Source organism: Mizuhopecten yessoensis, unplaced genomic scaffold, assembly GCF_002113885.1.
Source record: "Mizuhopecten yessoensis strain PY_sf001 unplaced genomic scaffold, ASM211388v2 scaffold2213, whole genome shotgun sequence".
NCBI lineage: Eukaryota > Metazoa > Mollusca > Bivalvia > Pectinida > Pectinidae > Mizuhopecten > Mizuhopecten yessoensis.
Genome location: NW_018404434.1, coordinates 846,555 through 862,483, shown reverse-complemented (window position 1 = coordinate 862,483; position 15,929 = coordinate 846,555). Strand labels below are relative to the sequence as shown.

General features: G+C 37.5%; 1 protein-coding gene across 2 annotated transcripts in view; it reads right to left on the bottom strand.

Annotated features, from left to right (window-relative positions):
* Positions 1 to 267: 267 nt before the first annotated feature.
* LOC110445339 (polycomb complex protein BMI-1-A-like) overlaps positions 268 to 15,929 on the bottom strand; it is a 32,222-nt gene continuing 16,560 nt past the window's right edge. The window contains exons 1-10 of one of the 2 annotated variants that reach the window (XM_021489897.1): positions 15,448 to 15,551; positions 13,099 to 13,210; positions 10,989 to 11,085; positions 10,563 to 10,618; positions 9,550 to 9,597; positions 7,753 to 7,858; positions 6,753 to 6,813; positions 6,081 to 6,179; positions 4,383 to 4,463; positions 268 to 4,020 (exon numbers count right to left, since the gene is read on the bottom strand). In XM_021489897.1, the coding sequence (XP_021345572.1) occupies positions 3,196 to 4,020; positions 4,383 to 4,463; positions 6,081 to 6,179; positions 6,753 to 6,813; positions 7,753 to 7,858; positions 9,550 to 9,597; positions 10,563 to 10,618; positions 10,989 to 11,085; positions 13,099 to 13,210 (1,485 nt within the window). In that variant the 5' untranslated portion in view covers positions 15,448 to 15,551 and the 3' untranslated portion in view covers positions 268 to 3,195. Of the gene's footprint in view, positions 4,021 to 4,382; positions 4,464 to 6,080; positions 6,180 to 6,752; positions 6,814 to 7,752; positions 7,859 to 9,549; positions 9,598 to 10,562; positions 10,619 to 10,988; positions 11,086 to 13,098; positions 13,211 to 15,447; positions 15,552 to 15,929 lie in introns of those variants that run through there. The other variant, XM_021489896.1, reaches the window with a different exon arrangement.

Below are 15,929 nucleotides of genomic sequence, written 5' to 3'. Positions count from 1 at the left end.
ATTTTATTTAACATGTATGATTTGTGTCTCTCTTGGCACGCTATCAACCCATTTTCTACCATGTAACTCGGTATGACATTACTGTGTTGACGGGCAATTACTATCACATATTATATCATATTATATCATATTATTTATTATAGTTTTTAAATTATGGAAGCATCCCACTAGCCAAAATACTACAAACACATTAGGACGTGTATGTATTACACACAGCTGTCTATTGGCTTTCACGCACAGTACAATAAATAACACGAAACATTGATAGAAATTGGCACCACAGCTTAGTTTAATTACAAGTCTGTCATTGTCAACATTACACATAACGCAAAATACATTGAAGTATCACATTACATAAACATCACGTGACCGGAAGAACAAACAAAGTATTACTGTATACACACATCACGCGAACATATAAAGTATTACTTTATTTACAAATCACGTGACCTTAATAACACATAAAGTATCACTTTACACCAGTCACGTCACAACTAAACCAAAAGACGTAGTACATCAGGCCAAAAACACATTATCAGGTAACGCAAACCAATGTCACGTGGCATTAAACACCACGTGATTAACCTTTACACCACGTGACGAATACAAACAAACAAGAACAAGTACATCACGTTATGTTTACTTCACATTATTTTAACATAAGGAAATATAAAGATCACGTGACGTCATATCACGTGCTGTAAACATGTTGCAAAGTAGTGCGTAACATAAATAAGAAATTGAATACATCAAATCAAATCAAGTTATGACGTCACAAACCATAAAACTTCAAATAACGTAAAAAGTGTGAAGTGACGTAAAATAGTTTGGTCCAAGTGTAAAAAATATAATTGTGGTTATGAATAACCGGTATTCTCATCACATAGCTGTCAGCATCATACTCCATCACAAAAGCAAGTCCTGGAAACTATAAGCACTACTTGTGCAATTTTTACACAAAATGAAAGCAATGCTAAACAGAAAATTCACAAATAAAGGCGACAAATAAATGCGGAAACATAGTTTCGAAAATTGAACATGGTTAAAATTTAAGTTTGTCGGTTTATGTAGCTTACCATCAAAATATATTCTGCAATTATAATTAAGCAATAAAATTGAATTATAAGTAACGAAAGCTAGGCTTTTCTTAATTTATTACACTTAGATTACCGTTTTGTTTGCCAAATTAATAACATGTAGGAAGATAAAAAAAAATAAAACTTTTATCACAAACAGTCAACATCAGCACAAATTTTCAGAGCGAATTTCATTCATATTACTTACCTCTCATGAGTATCTTTATGCCCGAAACACCACATGAAATAACCAGGCAAAATACTTTTAGTTAGGTTGATCTTGGCTTCAGAACATTATAATATATGCATGTATCAAAATTCATTTAAAACATGCGAATGTCGCCTATCATATTCAGGTAATGGGCCACCAGTATCAAAAGGTAAAAAGCTTAAGCTAAAAGTATACCTCCCCATTATAGAAAAACATTAAATTTACGTTCTGAAACCGCAGACCATTTCTACTCCACGGGTAGTTGTTTGGGTTCTTTATCTATAAATAGCCATCACGGGTGGTATTCGTTCCGTTTTATAGCGCCGTTGTCATAAAAATGCTCTAAAAAGGTACTTCAAACAAAATTGATCTGTATATGTCTATAAAAGAATTTTCGGAATGCCTACATATGCAGTAAACACGTTAAATGTGTACAGGTAGAAAACAAGATATATCTAAGTGTTATAAAAACGCATTACGGGACAGAAGCATGCTGTCGCAAGACTCTGTGGCTACGAGTATATTGTTATAATAAATGCCATCAGAAACCATTACGTTTTCTTTACGTACGCTGTACCTACCACGGTGTTTATTACAAGTTAAGATCTTTGCTAATATACTAGTCATCATTCTATGGTAAACGAAACAGCAACCATTCGGCACATGTGCTGTGTAACAACATAGGCCTTTGATTTCGTGCCATTGGATAAAGAAAGTCTCAATAATTTTCTTGTCAGTGAAAGTTTGAAAAAAAATTCCTATGGGTGATATTTTATTCAGGGTTGTTAAGAAATAAGAATTAATTACAGGTATATTGTAATTTCATCTTAAACTAGCGAGGTGAGGGAAACTCATTGAAATAACTGGATACTTATTTTAGGAGGGAATTGAAACGAAAGCTCCTAAAAAATTATCCTCAGTGTTCCCAATGAATTTTAGACTTCTGGGTTTATTTGATATTTTGTATTTCATTTTTAACACAGTAAATTGAACCTCAGGTCAGGGTATTTACTATAGAAATAAAATATGACTAAGACAAACTTAATGATACGTCTTGTTGTTTAGTGTTTCAAGATACAAATCCTCATTAAATAAAATTTCTGGACAGATCAACTTCCATCACTATTTTAAATATAAATATTTTTGAAATGTATTTCATTTTCCATTTTATCTACGCATGTCATCTGTGTTTATACAAGATATCTCCACCGTGTTTAAGAGTACAAGGCTGTGAAAACTCAATTGTTTTATCCCAGAGTTGAGATTTCTGTCTGCATCACGAAGGGAACGTTTTTCAAGTGTGCCATTTTGACAAATCATCATTGAAATACAACATTCACAGCATTTGAGTAGCGCGCCACATATTTGTCGTTGACCAGCGTATGTATAGACCAGACGCCAGTTCAGAATATCTAGCAACTGGCACGAAATGTGGAAAATGCTCTTCAGTAGGCAATTAAAATTACAACTTTCAATTGCCGAAAATGCAATATTGATATAACGCCCTTTAATGCAAGAAACCTTGCTCCCTAAAAAAGGTTCCCTATAAAAATGCCCCAACCGTTTTCAGCATTCTTCTGTGTAGTGTTTGTACAGAAAACTGAGACAGTGAGTAGTAAACTTCCAAATTGTCTAAAAATCATCTAATAAAACCAGTTGAATCAAATAGGGAATAATTTAGCCATTCCAAAAATGACCACGGCAATCCATATGTAACACAGATTGAACTGAATATTCAACAGTAACCGGTAATGCAAACACTTCCATCCAAATAAGGAATATTTAGAACTTCGTTTTCCTTTTATGGCTATACCACATTTTTCTCAAAATATAACATTAGCTGCTTTCAGACTTTCAATAATCACATACAGCGAAGTGATTTAATCCACCATAACATACAACCACCGTTTAGTTACTGATGTGTCCATTCAGAACATGCGGCGTATAAATGCCATTAAATTTGGACGATTTCACTTTCCCTCTGATATCGAACAGTCCTTGCTTCTTCTCTTTTGTTGTTGGTTTGTTAGTTTTCGTTGAGTCTTTCGTTACTTTTGTCTTACTAGAGATAACTTGCTCCTGTAAGCGTGATTCGGCTATATAAGAAAGTTTACCGTTTGCTAATTTTCTTTTCTTTCCTGATGTCTGTTTTAAAGCCCCTTTACTGCCGTTTTCACCACCGCCACCAGAGGGCGACGTGAAAGCTGGAACGGGACTATCACGACCATCGTTAAAGTCATACACACTACCACTGTTGTTGCTGAAGCTGTTCACATCCTCCAAGGGTTTGAACCCAGCACTTTCTACGGGATGTTTACTCAAGAGTCCCTTGCTCAAAGAGGTTGGTGCCTGACAGGATAGTCGGTCCATATACTTGGATGTATTTTTCTTGATAACCGGAGCACTGGCTTCCTTTTGCGCTGGATCTTTTCCGTTCTGTTTCACTTGAAAGGAAGACTCTTTTGCATGTTGTGTTTCATCTCGTGTCACGGGCGTCACCGTCTGCACAGGTGCAGGTGCAGTAGCAGGCGTTGGCGTCGTCTGTGAAGGGGGACTGGCTTCCATGGCTGGTTGCATAGGAGATGTATCTCTCTCGGCTACTGGTGTTTCCTTCGGGACATCTTCTATTGTAGATGGTTGTTTCTCCGTAATTACCGTCTGTTCATTCTCATATTTTCGCTTGTGGTTTCTTGCCAATTCGAACACGGTGTACACAAGTCGTAATGGCGATTGCTGTAATACAATGGTATAGATAACATTAGTTGTTTAATACAGCCCACGTTAAAGAAATGTGTTCTTCTAGACACATACAATACATTTTGATTTATTTGTGTCGATCTAGGAACACAACAAAGTCAACGAGTACCAAACATTGGCAGATATTCTAATAACAGTAATGCCATGCTGCATTGCCACTATCTGAAGTGCAGTTAAGCAACAGCGATGAAGAGATTTGACTCATTCACCCCATGAAAACACATTTGAAGTCCAACAAACGTTGGAATAGATCATTACGAATTTTCAGTGGTGAATGAGTTAAAAAAAACTATGGTTAAGAAATATTCTAGTTTGTTGTGATTATGTTGTGAACTTACCCGCCTCCACGTGTAAATATATGCTACATCCATCAAGGTGAACAAGTCGTCTAACGGTTCAAATGAGTGGAAAATGTCAATCTAGAAAAGAAAAAAATAAATAACAGTATGGCTACACATGTAATACTGGACAGTCTTGTAGGAAGGGGATAGGTGGGTGGTGGTGGGGTTGTTTGATTAGAAGATGGTACATTGTTGGGCTATTTTCAGATGGAAAGATTTGGCTGGATGACGGTTATGGGTTGTACGCATGGGAGGAGGACACGAGTTGTAATGAACTGTTGGATTGGAGAAGTTGAGTGGTTGGTTGGGTTGTTTGAAAGGGACGAGATTGGTGGGTAGTGATGGGGCTCCTCATGTCGGGGCCTAGTAAACTAAGGTCGTTGAGTCGTTAGAAGGGGATGAGCAGGGCAAGTAGTGATGGGCCTCTTTAGGTCGGGGTGAAGTGAGCTAGGGTGGTTGGGTATTTGAATGGGATGAGTTAGGTAAGCAGTGATGGCGTTATTCGGGTCGGGGTAAGTGAATAAGGGTGGTTGGGTAATTGAAAGGGATGAGATAGGTAAATAATGATGGGGCTCTTCAGGTCGGAATTTAGTGAGCTAGGGTGGTTAGGTTGTTTGAATGGGAAGGGAAAGGCGAGGGGAAATAGGATATTCGGGTTGGAGGAAGTAGTTTTGGTATCGTAGGGGTTCCAATGTTATGATATGGATGAACACAATATCTCAAATATATTAAGACACGGATGAAACAAAAGGAAGGAAGACAATCAAGCAAGTAGCGGAAAAAATTAGCTTAAGTCTACAGGTACTCCAACGAATAGTGGCTGGTTTTCAGGTTTTTCCTTAGTCTAACAGTATAATTTTCATAATTTAAATGCCATGGGGTCTATGTTTCACAAATTGCATTTTTACGAATTCAGAATAAACAAATGATAATTCAATAACATATCCAGACATCACTGTGACGGTCGTGTGCTGCCAAAAAGAAGTATTTTATATATGTTCTATTGTATCACCATGTACGTACACGTTACATATGACGTCACAGGTCATAGGTCGTTATTTTATCCATATCCTTAGTTCTCACAGCGGTTAACATAGGCATTGATGTTACTTCCAACCTTTTCACCACGTGTAAAATATTTTCACTATTGTGGATTTTTTAAACAATATCTGAGTTGTAATAACAAACTAAGTTATGCTATACACCGAAGTTCCCAAAGGAAAAATAATTGTTTGTCATTCGAGTTCATTAATTTTCAAACCCAAACAGACAGGAAGTTTACCGAGTGTATGAGTGTTGGTTGGCTAGTTGTATGGGGTTTAACGTCTTTTCAGCTTTTAAGGTCATTTAAGGATGGCCCCAATGTGTGTTGTGCATGCGTGCATGTGTGTATTTGCCCTGAGAAAGGGTACGTGTCGGTGTGTAATCTAAATAAGTTTTACGAAGATTTAGACGACAATGTTTGTCAAACATTAATCGTTGGGGAACAGTTTTTATCATAGCAATACCAATAACGGCTGCATTTGCCAAAATAACAGGGGATAGCTAATGGCACGTAGAAATTACGTTGTGTTGGAACTTTTCATTGGGCGTCAAAATTACATATGGTTTTATAAAATCTTATAGTATCAAATTAAAACCAATACAACTTAATCCCTTATGCCACATCATGAATTAGCTACACATGTGAAGTACCTTGTAGCGAGGTGGCAGGTCAAATTTCATCCTGATGAACTTCTTCAGATGACCAATGGTCACTGCTGCCGGACACTGCAGATACCGGACATCCCTCTTCTGTGGCGGAAAAGCATCAAGTGTGACTTACATACAAAATTAATGAGGCTCGCAGGGACTTGTAATGTTTGATATAAAATGGTAGATTACAGTGGACCGTGTCTTTAGAAATCTGCTGAGAGTATTTGATGGGATGGGGGTATTTATATAGCATACCACTTTGACCTTATTTTACAGATGCATACATTGTCGGACCATTCCTTGCAACAAATATATTGTATCACATGGTACAATCTGTTGTATTAAATAGGTCACATGATCCCATTTTCCAGTAAAACCTACTGACTTTTGACTCAAGCATTCGCTGATAATATTGACGGGCTGAAACATTGTCTCCAAGGAATTGTAACCATTTTACAGTATATTGACACAATGTCATTATTTCATCTTCGTCTTCGTTATGCTCAGCTCCGGTCTTCGGAAATCAAACATATGATTTATTCGTATTTATTCTATATTCTATAGTGTTATTCTATAGAAATTATAACAGGCATCTGATTAAAACCTTTAGCTGTGCAATAGAATGAATAGGACACTTTTTATGTGACGTCACATATGATCTACTATCGTTACCTTCATTCGATCGGGATTGACTATTCCTGTACTGAAATCAAGGACTTCCTCTGGCACACATCTGTTAAAAGTAAAATATATAAACAATGAAAACTCGTTATACGGCCACTACTTGTCCATATAATTTTTTGACATAATAGAGGGGTTTGGAGATAAATGTGGGAAAACATATAAAGGAATGCTTAAGAAAAACGAGAAATGGACCATGGAATATATTGGCGGTAGGCGAGGTGGCAAACGAAAAGAGGGACATTATATAGAGGTTATACAGTAGCATATTTAGTTTTTAGCAATATAAATAATAACAATAACAATATTTGTGTTGCAAACCATCTAAATCGATACTTTCCCGGAACTGTCATGATTTAAGCGTTCAAAAGATTTAATTGATAAGTTCGTATTCCAGTAACAGGTTGTTTACATCGAATTCTTCCAACTTGAGGTGAAAATCCGAACATATTACCAGTGATAAAAATTTAGCCGATTTCCATTCTATAAATAGATGTTATGTAGATTATTACCCATAATGGTATACGTTCTTCTGCTTGTGTATACAAAGCAGCCCCGATGATAGACGTATGACATGGAGATCCAAGTATGCATCACCACAATAAATATATCTTTCCCTCCGGGACTTTGTTTAAAATTCCTTATTGTTGTAAAACAAAACTTGGCCGAATAAAATTGTCGGTAGGATTGGTCATTTCGCACATGTACAACAACTAAGTGTCCACACGTGTATAGCGTGTCCGAATTGACTTCAATTATATATCGCCAACTCGTACATGTATATGCTACACCTTTATGTACACACCCTTCACTGGCCATTTGTCTGACGAAGGTGACTTGGTGCGTATCGTACTTGTCACTGAAACGTCACGTATAAACACTTACTGGTTGTGATTCATAACCTTTCTACTACTTATCGGTATTATTTTCAAATAAGCCCATTATAACATTGTTTTAAAGTCCTTAGCTCCGACAAACTTTAAGTACTTACTCAGAGTACAGCTCAAGGGAAAGGCTGATTTTTTCGTCGTATGTGTAGATGAGACGGTCCTGGTCCTCATCTCCTTTCTCCTCACATGGTCCAGTGCAATGATGAGCTGGAAAAAAAAACAAAAAAATCTTTGTTTTATTTGTTCGAGGTTTTACATCTTTGCAACAGCTGAGGTCATATACAGAGGGGTATCCAGGAGGAAAACACCAAACAAAAAGGAGCGGGGAAGTCAGAAAATATTGCAGCAGATTTATTTTTTGTTTCATAATACTAACTCGAGGTTCTTATGTACCGCTTTATCACAACCTAGTTCGTAGGTCGTCTCAAAGCGGTTCACAAATTATTATCCGTGGTTATAGGGCCTTTGCAACCATCGAATATCTTTCTCAACTCCCCGGGGAGCACACAGCCGGTGGTGCCATAGCTAGCATTCAACAATTCCAGCACTTCTCAAACACGTAACTCATTTACAGCTGAGTAGACTGGAACAAGCGGAGCAAAGTATCTTGCTCAAAAATACAACACAGTGCCGTGACGTGACTCGAACCGACAACCCTTCGATCACGAGCCCAGCATCCTACTACTATAGACTACGGTGCCTCATGAATGTCCACAAAGCAGAATACACAGAAAAACGCCTAATCCCGATGAGCAAACATAAGTTGCCTCTTACAATAAAATGATGTAAAATACAGTAGGCCTCTCTTTTTTCTCAAACAAGTAATGGGTTAAGTCAAGATCTCTCTTGATTCTCACATAATCCAGTGAAGGTTGCATCGCCCAGTTCTGTGTTCAGTTTTGTTGAAATTTTGTAGCATCACGGCTGAACTTTATCTCAAAACAATATCAACAACTTGCATGTTAACAAACGTTAACGATTATTTTAAGCCAATTGACATTTATACCGCCGAGGTTCAAACGCTTTGTACCGCCGAGGTTCAAACGCTTTGTACCACCGAGGTTCAAACGCTTTGTACCGCCGATGTTCAAACGCTTTGTACCGCCGAGGTTCAAACGCTTTGTACCGCCGAGGTTCAAACATTTGTACCACCGAGTTGATTGATCATTTCAGCCTCCAAAAAGTTAATGTCATATACATTTTTCACGTTTTATAAGCTAACATATATTCCTCATCTTCTGAGATTCCGGATCGATCGAACTCTTTCTTAGAATTTTCTTAAACCTAAAACTATATGCTGTCTTACAGCGAAATTTATTACTCTCCATTATTAAAGAGCTCTGTAAAATTTAATGATCTTCGCAAATTAATTCACACACATATTTCAAAAGACCAACATTAGAATATATGAGCAATACTAACTTTCGGGTAATGATGAATCAGAATGGTCGAAATATGTTATTTAAAAAAACGATGCAAAGTTGTTTTTATGATCGCTTTATACAGTCTGTTACTAGCGGTACAGTTTTCAACTGACAGCCTGGGTGGTGAAAATAACACCAATCTCTCATACATGTCACAGTAACTTAACGTCACTGTCTGTATAAAGTGTTAGATCAAGTTTCCCGTGGACGCACGTGCTCAGTTACGCAACCGTTAACATAAAATAAACAAATAATTCATCACCCTGTCATAGCATAAACAAAGTCAAACTCGTTCGAGCGGAAGTGTCAAAACCTCTGACGTCACAACTCGCCGTTTTGATATTTGCCATTGAATTGGATAGTTTAATTTTGTTTAGTGTTTTGTTTAAAAAAGATGTCCCATTTCAATTCTGATATTAATTATGCATACGGAAATTATCTAAAATAATTTATGAGGTACATTTCCGATCTTACCTGCTTCTGGGTGGGCATTGTATAGGTCTCGTCTGCGTTTCATCTCACCTGCAAAAACAAATCGTGTTCGTGAAAATGTCACATTAACATTTAAATTGTAAAATGACCGATCTTCTTATGAATAGTGAACGATTTTCTGTCGTAGATTTGTGCAGTTGTAGTAACATACCTCAACGGTAGAGAAAACAAGGTTCAAACTTCCTGTGAATCGTATCCCCTATAATCTAGATACGCCGCTAACCTCGGTCGATCATTTACCTATATTTTTATACGGGCCAACCTACAGGGACGACCCTATTAATCAAAAACTGACACTTTGTAGTTCTTACCGCTTTACACTGCACAGCATGTAATTGACTATGTATGGACAACCACGAATCGAGTTTGAAAGAACGCATGTATCTTCTACAAAGTTCGAATGACAACTCATTAATTACGGTATATTGGACAGGAGGCGACATGTGTGTATATAATATATAGTGGGAAATCCTCCGGGCGGCTCTGTAGAAATCGTACCTACCTGCTGAATAGCTAGGCATGTCTCGTGATATAGGTAATTATTGTGACAACAGATCCAATGGTATACATTACTACAGGGTTACAAATGTCGAACAAATTCCAAACTACCCCCTTACACTGCCAAGGCTCCGTGTCTAACTCTGTTATAGGCCAAATATGAATAAAACTGTTTCTTTTTTTCACCTGTCTTTGCTCAATGATGGATGAAACGAGAAATATTTTGGACAAACACTTGCATGAATTTACACATGTACTATTGTAACGTTTTTGTGTAATACAACTCAAAATAAATATTTTTGTATACTCCAGTTACTAGTTACAAGAAATTAGAGCATTCTTTGCTATGGCCTAGCTACTAAACAAAATAAAGGTTTATAGTACAACTACACAGTGTAATATATCATCTATTGTGATGTCATAAGTACCAAAACGATGACGGGAAGTGTTACAATAGGGACAATGCTATATACAATGACAAATAGTGTAGTACTTACTTTTGTATAATCCTGGTACTAGCTTATACACAAGGTCCTGTAGTGTTTTGTCTGATCTGAAATTCCACAGTATAACGTTATTAGCATACACAACTCACCCTTTCGTGATGACCGACATTAAAGGTTCGAACTATAGAACACACACGCACTAACTAAAATGACTGCTGTCTTTGAAAAACATTTTTTTTACTACATTTTCTTTTTTGCAATTTCTGTGAGATTTCAAGGTCTGTACGGTTTATTGATAATGCTAAAAGAGGTTCCTAAGAAGAATATGAAACTGAACACTGTTTTATAGGATTTCGGATATTATGTTAATGACACTGTGATACTGTGCTGAGGTGCCGCTGGGTTTCAAATATCCAGTTACATCAGTGTTTCTTGGTCCTGGTCCTAGTTAACTGACTTGTCGGTAAGGTTACTTACTTGACATTCTGTAGCGGTTTTGTCTTGTGTACCATGACATCACAGATTGGACAGTACTTGCTTGATTCCAAGTAGCGGACGATACATGTCCGGCAAACTGTAAAACAGGGAGCGGCCAAAAATTAGATATCATATGCAATACCCGATATCGACATTCGAACCCTGCAGCTTCAGAGAACAAGTAAACCTACTGAATCCAACTGTATAGTAAGAGGCGACTTATGTGATGCCACTTGTAGAATCGGGTTTTTTCTTGTCTTCCTATGGGGCATTCACGAACCAAATACAGATCTATTGACCCATTTCAACACTTATGATCTTTTCCATATATTTGCTTTTCTCACTTCGCGAATTTTTATTTTGTCATTGTTTGCCTCGGCACCCGTCTTTTATTTGACCTTGGCTTTTGCGAGGACATGAAACCTTGTATAAACATAAACTCCACGCCACATAGCTATGCTGAACAAGGGTGTGAGAAATGTCCTCACTTATTGCTCTCAGCGATATTGCGTCCTCGCGAACTTGGAACCATGACAAAGCTATGAGCATTGTTTTTCCAATATGAGAAGCAGTTCTCGGGTATCAGTTAATACCAATGAGATATATACCGTGTAGGTCATTACTGGGATTTGGTGTGTTATGATCTGATCTTCATTGCCTACCAACACAATACACTCATACAGAAGAAACATTGGGAAATTAAACGGACTGTGTGCCTCTAGAGACAATGAAATAATCAAAGTATCAGTGTGCTCTTAGTTCTATCAATTTGTTCCCTAAGCAGATGCTTTGAAGAGGACCCACATAAGTCGCCTCATATTGTCAGTCTTGGTATATTTTTTTCCTCCGATGATTGTTTAGGGTTTAACGTCCTCGCAACAGCAAGAGAGTATTTAAGCGGCAACAAAACCATCATTCGAACTCAAAACCGATAAAACGAGAGCCAAATATAAAAAAAGGAAATATTAACATGAAGACTGGTGTATAGCGAGACACCACTTAAAAGAAAAAGTAGGGTAGTGGGGAAAAGAATAGATTGATATCGGAAGTGCTACAAATGGGGCTTTATATCTGTTTGGGTTTATTCAATACCACCTAAGCAGACGGCACAGACGACCCCTCCCCCAGTTCTGTAGGGAAATGAGGTGGAGTACACAAGTCGCCTCTTGCGATAGCATGCAATAGGAGATACAACAGACGTTTTCTTCACCCGAACATGATAGGGAAAAAATAAAGGGACCCGTCGAGTCCCGTAAATGTGGACAGTCTGGCACAAAATAATTCCGTAATTTCCTTAGTTTTATTTTTTGTCTCTACGGCAGGACTATAGTATATGAACACTGAACAGTGGCATTGTTAAGTACTTACAACACTGCTGTTTGCAATTGTGCTCTAAACGACATTTTTGCCGGTATTTGAATTCATGAAAGAAGAAATAACAATATCCAATTCACTAAGGTTAGCAGGACTGCGGGAAATTATCGACTGACAGCCAGGAAAGCTTCCCTGTATTAAGTAAGTAGTACATTAACGAAGTGAAACAGCTAAATCCGGTTTAAAATAGAATTACTTTTCTCTTTTCGGATTTCATATTGGTGCTTATCCGCAAAGCATTTCCCCCTTTTCAAGAAATCAACAATAAAATGTAACCGATAATGCTTTATTTTGTTTGTATGGCTATCGACCCCCTTGCAGAATCGGGGGTGGTTTCTTTTTTTGTCTTCTATTTTAGGGGATATTGAGATACCAGGAAAAGACCTGCTGTATCTCACTGCATGTGTATATTGTAACAGGCGATTTATGTGTGGGCCCCTGCATAATCGAGGGATTTCTTCTATGACTTCTACTTGAAGGACATGGAACAGCCCAACATTGATCTGCTGCCCTTCATTGCAACGCTCGTGATCTTTTTCGTTTCCTACTTGTGCTCTTTTTCGTTTCGTTCTCATGTGACCCTGGCTTTTGCGAGGAAGTTTAACCGCAAACAAACAAACAAACTAACAAATTAACAAAATCATCGGCTACCGAGATCTTCAGGATGGTATTTATGCTGTAAATATATAAGAAAGCACGTGTCAAGTTATTTATAATAAATGTTGTTTTTACTCACACGAGTGCAGACATTCAATAATGGTGGCCGCGTCTATGTAGTACCCCCCGCAGAGCACACAGATCAGGTGGGGGTTGAGTTCCGTAATCTTTATCCGAGTTGTCCTGTGCATCTGTAATCAAAGCAAACACGTGACATTAATATCAGTCTCATGAACTATGACCTTCAGGTGTAACGGTTTCCTGTGACCTTCGCATATATACCATGAACGAACTTCATACATAATGACCGTAGGACATATTGAGTGAACTGAAATATAAATAGTACTAGTGGCTTTATACATAGCAATATCCGAGACCGTCGTGCAAACAATATTTTAACAGTCCCCATCAAACGACAACATTGATCGTCAAATATCATTTGCAATGACATTAAAAACAACATAACCACTGTTCTCAGACATCATGGACATTGGACATCAGACAACAATAAAAGTTAACAATCAGAAAAATAAAACGAAAACGATGACGTGCTGGCAACAATGGTCATTCAAAAAGCTATGCAATATAAGTGTTCTGAAACAAAGCATAACGATGTTATCTCGTAATTAGAGATTCGTTCAGTTATATGTCCCAAAGTGCATCTGTCCAGTTATATTATGTCTGGTGGAAGGGTCAGAATATACTCAAGACAAAACTACGTTTTTATCGGCAGAAAAGCTGACGTCCTCCCCATTTCGATATCTTAATTGTGATGTATTGGTGCAAGCTGACATGTATTGTATACCACACAGATCCATATATTTATGTTAAAAGTGACAATTTTGGAAGAGACGTAACAAATTGAAGTTTAACGTCAATTTCTCCCTGTTACCTGAAAGCTGTACATTGTCGCGAACCCTTCTATTGTTTGCATTTTGCTGCAACATTCCGTAGAGAAACTGTTTTACAGTTCAGTTAGAATGAGAAATCCATGGTTTGAAACATTATTTTCGATGAAATTACTGTGTCAGCATGCCAAGAGCTCCGAATCGCTCCCCGTGGAGTTGACAATAGCACCAAAAAGCGCTATTTATCGAAGCAACGGCGATAATTGGGTTTGGTTTACGAGGGCGTCACTAAAACGCGGAACCAATAATCGATATGTTTCGTCCGGAAAAATTAAATTGCCAATCGCGTTATACGTCATGAACCTACGTGTTCACGTTCATGCTGGTTTTTATGCCGGTACACACAATACGAGGTCCGTACACGTCACGTGCAGTTCTACTATAGTAAATACCGAAGGAAATGAGAAGGTTTGGGTTAAGCCTGATATCTAATGCCTTTGTGTTTTTGAATAGAACTATATTTGGCCATCCATAACAGTCCACGCCTATACTAATCTAGAATGCATGTTCTCGTCAAAGGGAAATTATATTTTGATTTCTAAAACCTAATTTTATTATCGTTAATAAATAAAATTAATTTAGGTTCTTATAAATAGGTTTTTCTAATAGCTTGAAAGGCGCAACACTTAGTAATGCCAACGGCTATGAGGGAAGTGTTACAATGTAAGTTAGAATATGCACTGCGATTCTTGAAACGAAGTTTAATTACAGTAAAATTTCGATGTATTTTGTACTTTTTAAATAAAATGTCAATTATCTCATTTATAAGACAGCAATTCGCTAGTTATCCTGTATCGTTTCTGTTTTTCTTACTTATTACCCTGTTTTTCTTAAATATTTTTTAGTTATTACCCTGTATTTCTTCTACATGTATATTTCTTATCACAATTTTAGTAATTACCTGTGGCAGTGTTTTCAAGGCAAGAGAAAGCAGATCGACTGACATGAACTCCGGGATCCACACATAAAATATTAACGCTATTACAAAAGAATAAACGGAATACTACGATTTCAATCGTACGCAAATAATATAAGTAGGTTTCATTGTACGAAATTGTTAACGTTAAAACCTTGGACCATATTATATAATTATTGCAATGAACAGGTTATCACAAAAACTGAGAGATATAATACCAGATTCACAGTTAGAGGAAGCGATTATTGCGTATAAACATTCTAGGGATACACAGCATATCGCCGCCCGGCACCGCGCCATCAATGTGTTTTGCCTCACAACTCCATACGTTAGACTGACTATACGCGTAGTAAATGTAGGACAGCGAATTCTGACAAGTGTCAAAAACAACACAGAAAATACCGTGGTTGAATGTCAAAACAAGACTCCCGAGATGCCTCGATTCATAATATGAAATTACGATTTATATACAACTTTGACATCTTCTAATTATGGAATCCAAAAACACACAAAATTCTTAGATGCAAAAGATACGATCTTTAAACTGGCAATTGAAAAAAATATTGCCTCGACGTTTTAATAAACTACGACTAATTTTACCAACCTGACAAACGATTTACCCTCTCGCTCGGTCTATGTTGTTCGCCCTCCGCTGCGCCAAAGTAGTGCATGAGGACCTCCGCAGGTTTCTATACGCTAAATGGACGCCTGGCTTACGTTGACGAGACTTCCATAACACAGGATACTAACATGATAAATTACATTGCTATTAAATGCAGGGAATTTGAGATAATAAGCCGTTGGAGTGTCGGACCATGAAAAGCCCCCACGATATCATTTTATGATAAGTTTCACGTTAGCTTTTGCGAGAGGCTCACCACTTGCGCGATATATATATATACGTACATTTTTATACGTAGTTTATCTTTTTAATGGATTTCTTCGTTGGCTGGGCATATCAAGACACAGCGCGTTTAGACTTTGTACACACGGAGCAACGACTCGTGATTTTAAAAATTTACATAACGTCGATTTTTCCATTTGTGGGGTCGAAAGCGTGTGTGGTTTTTATCCACGAGAGTGCGT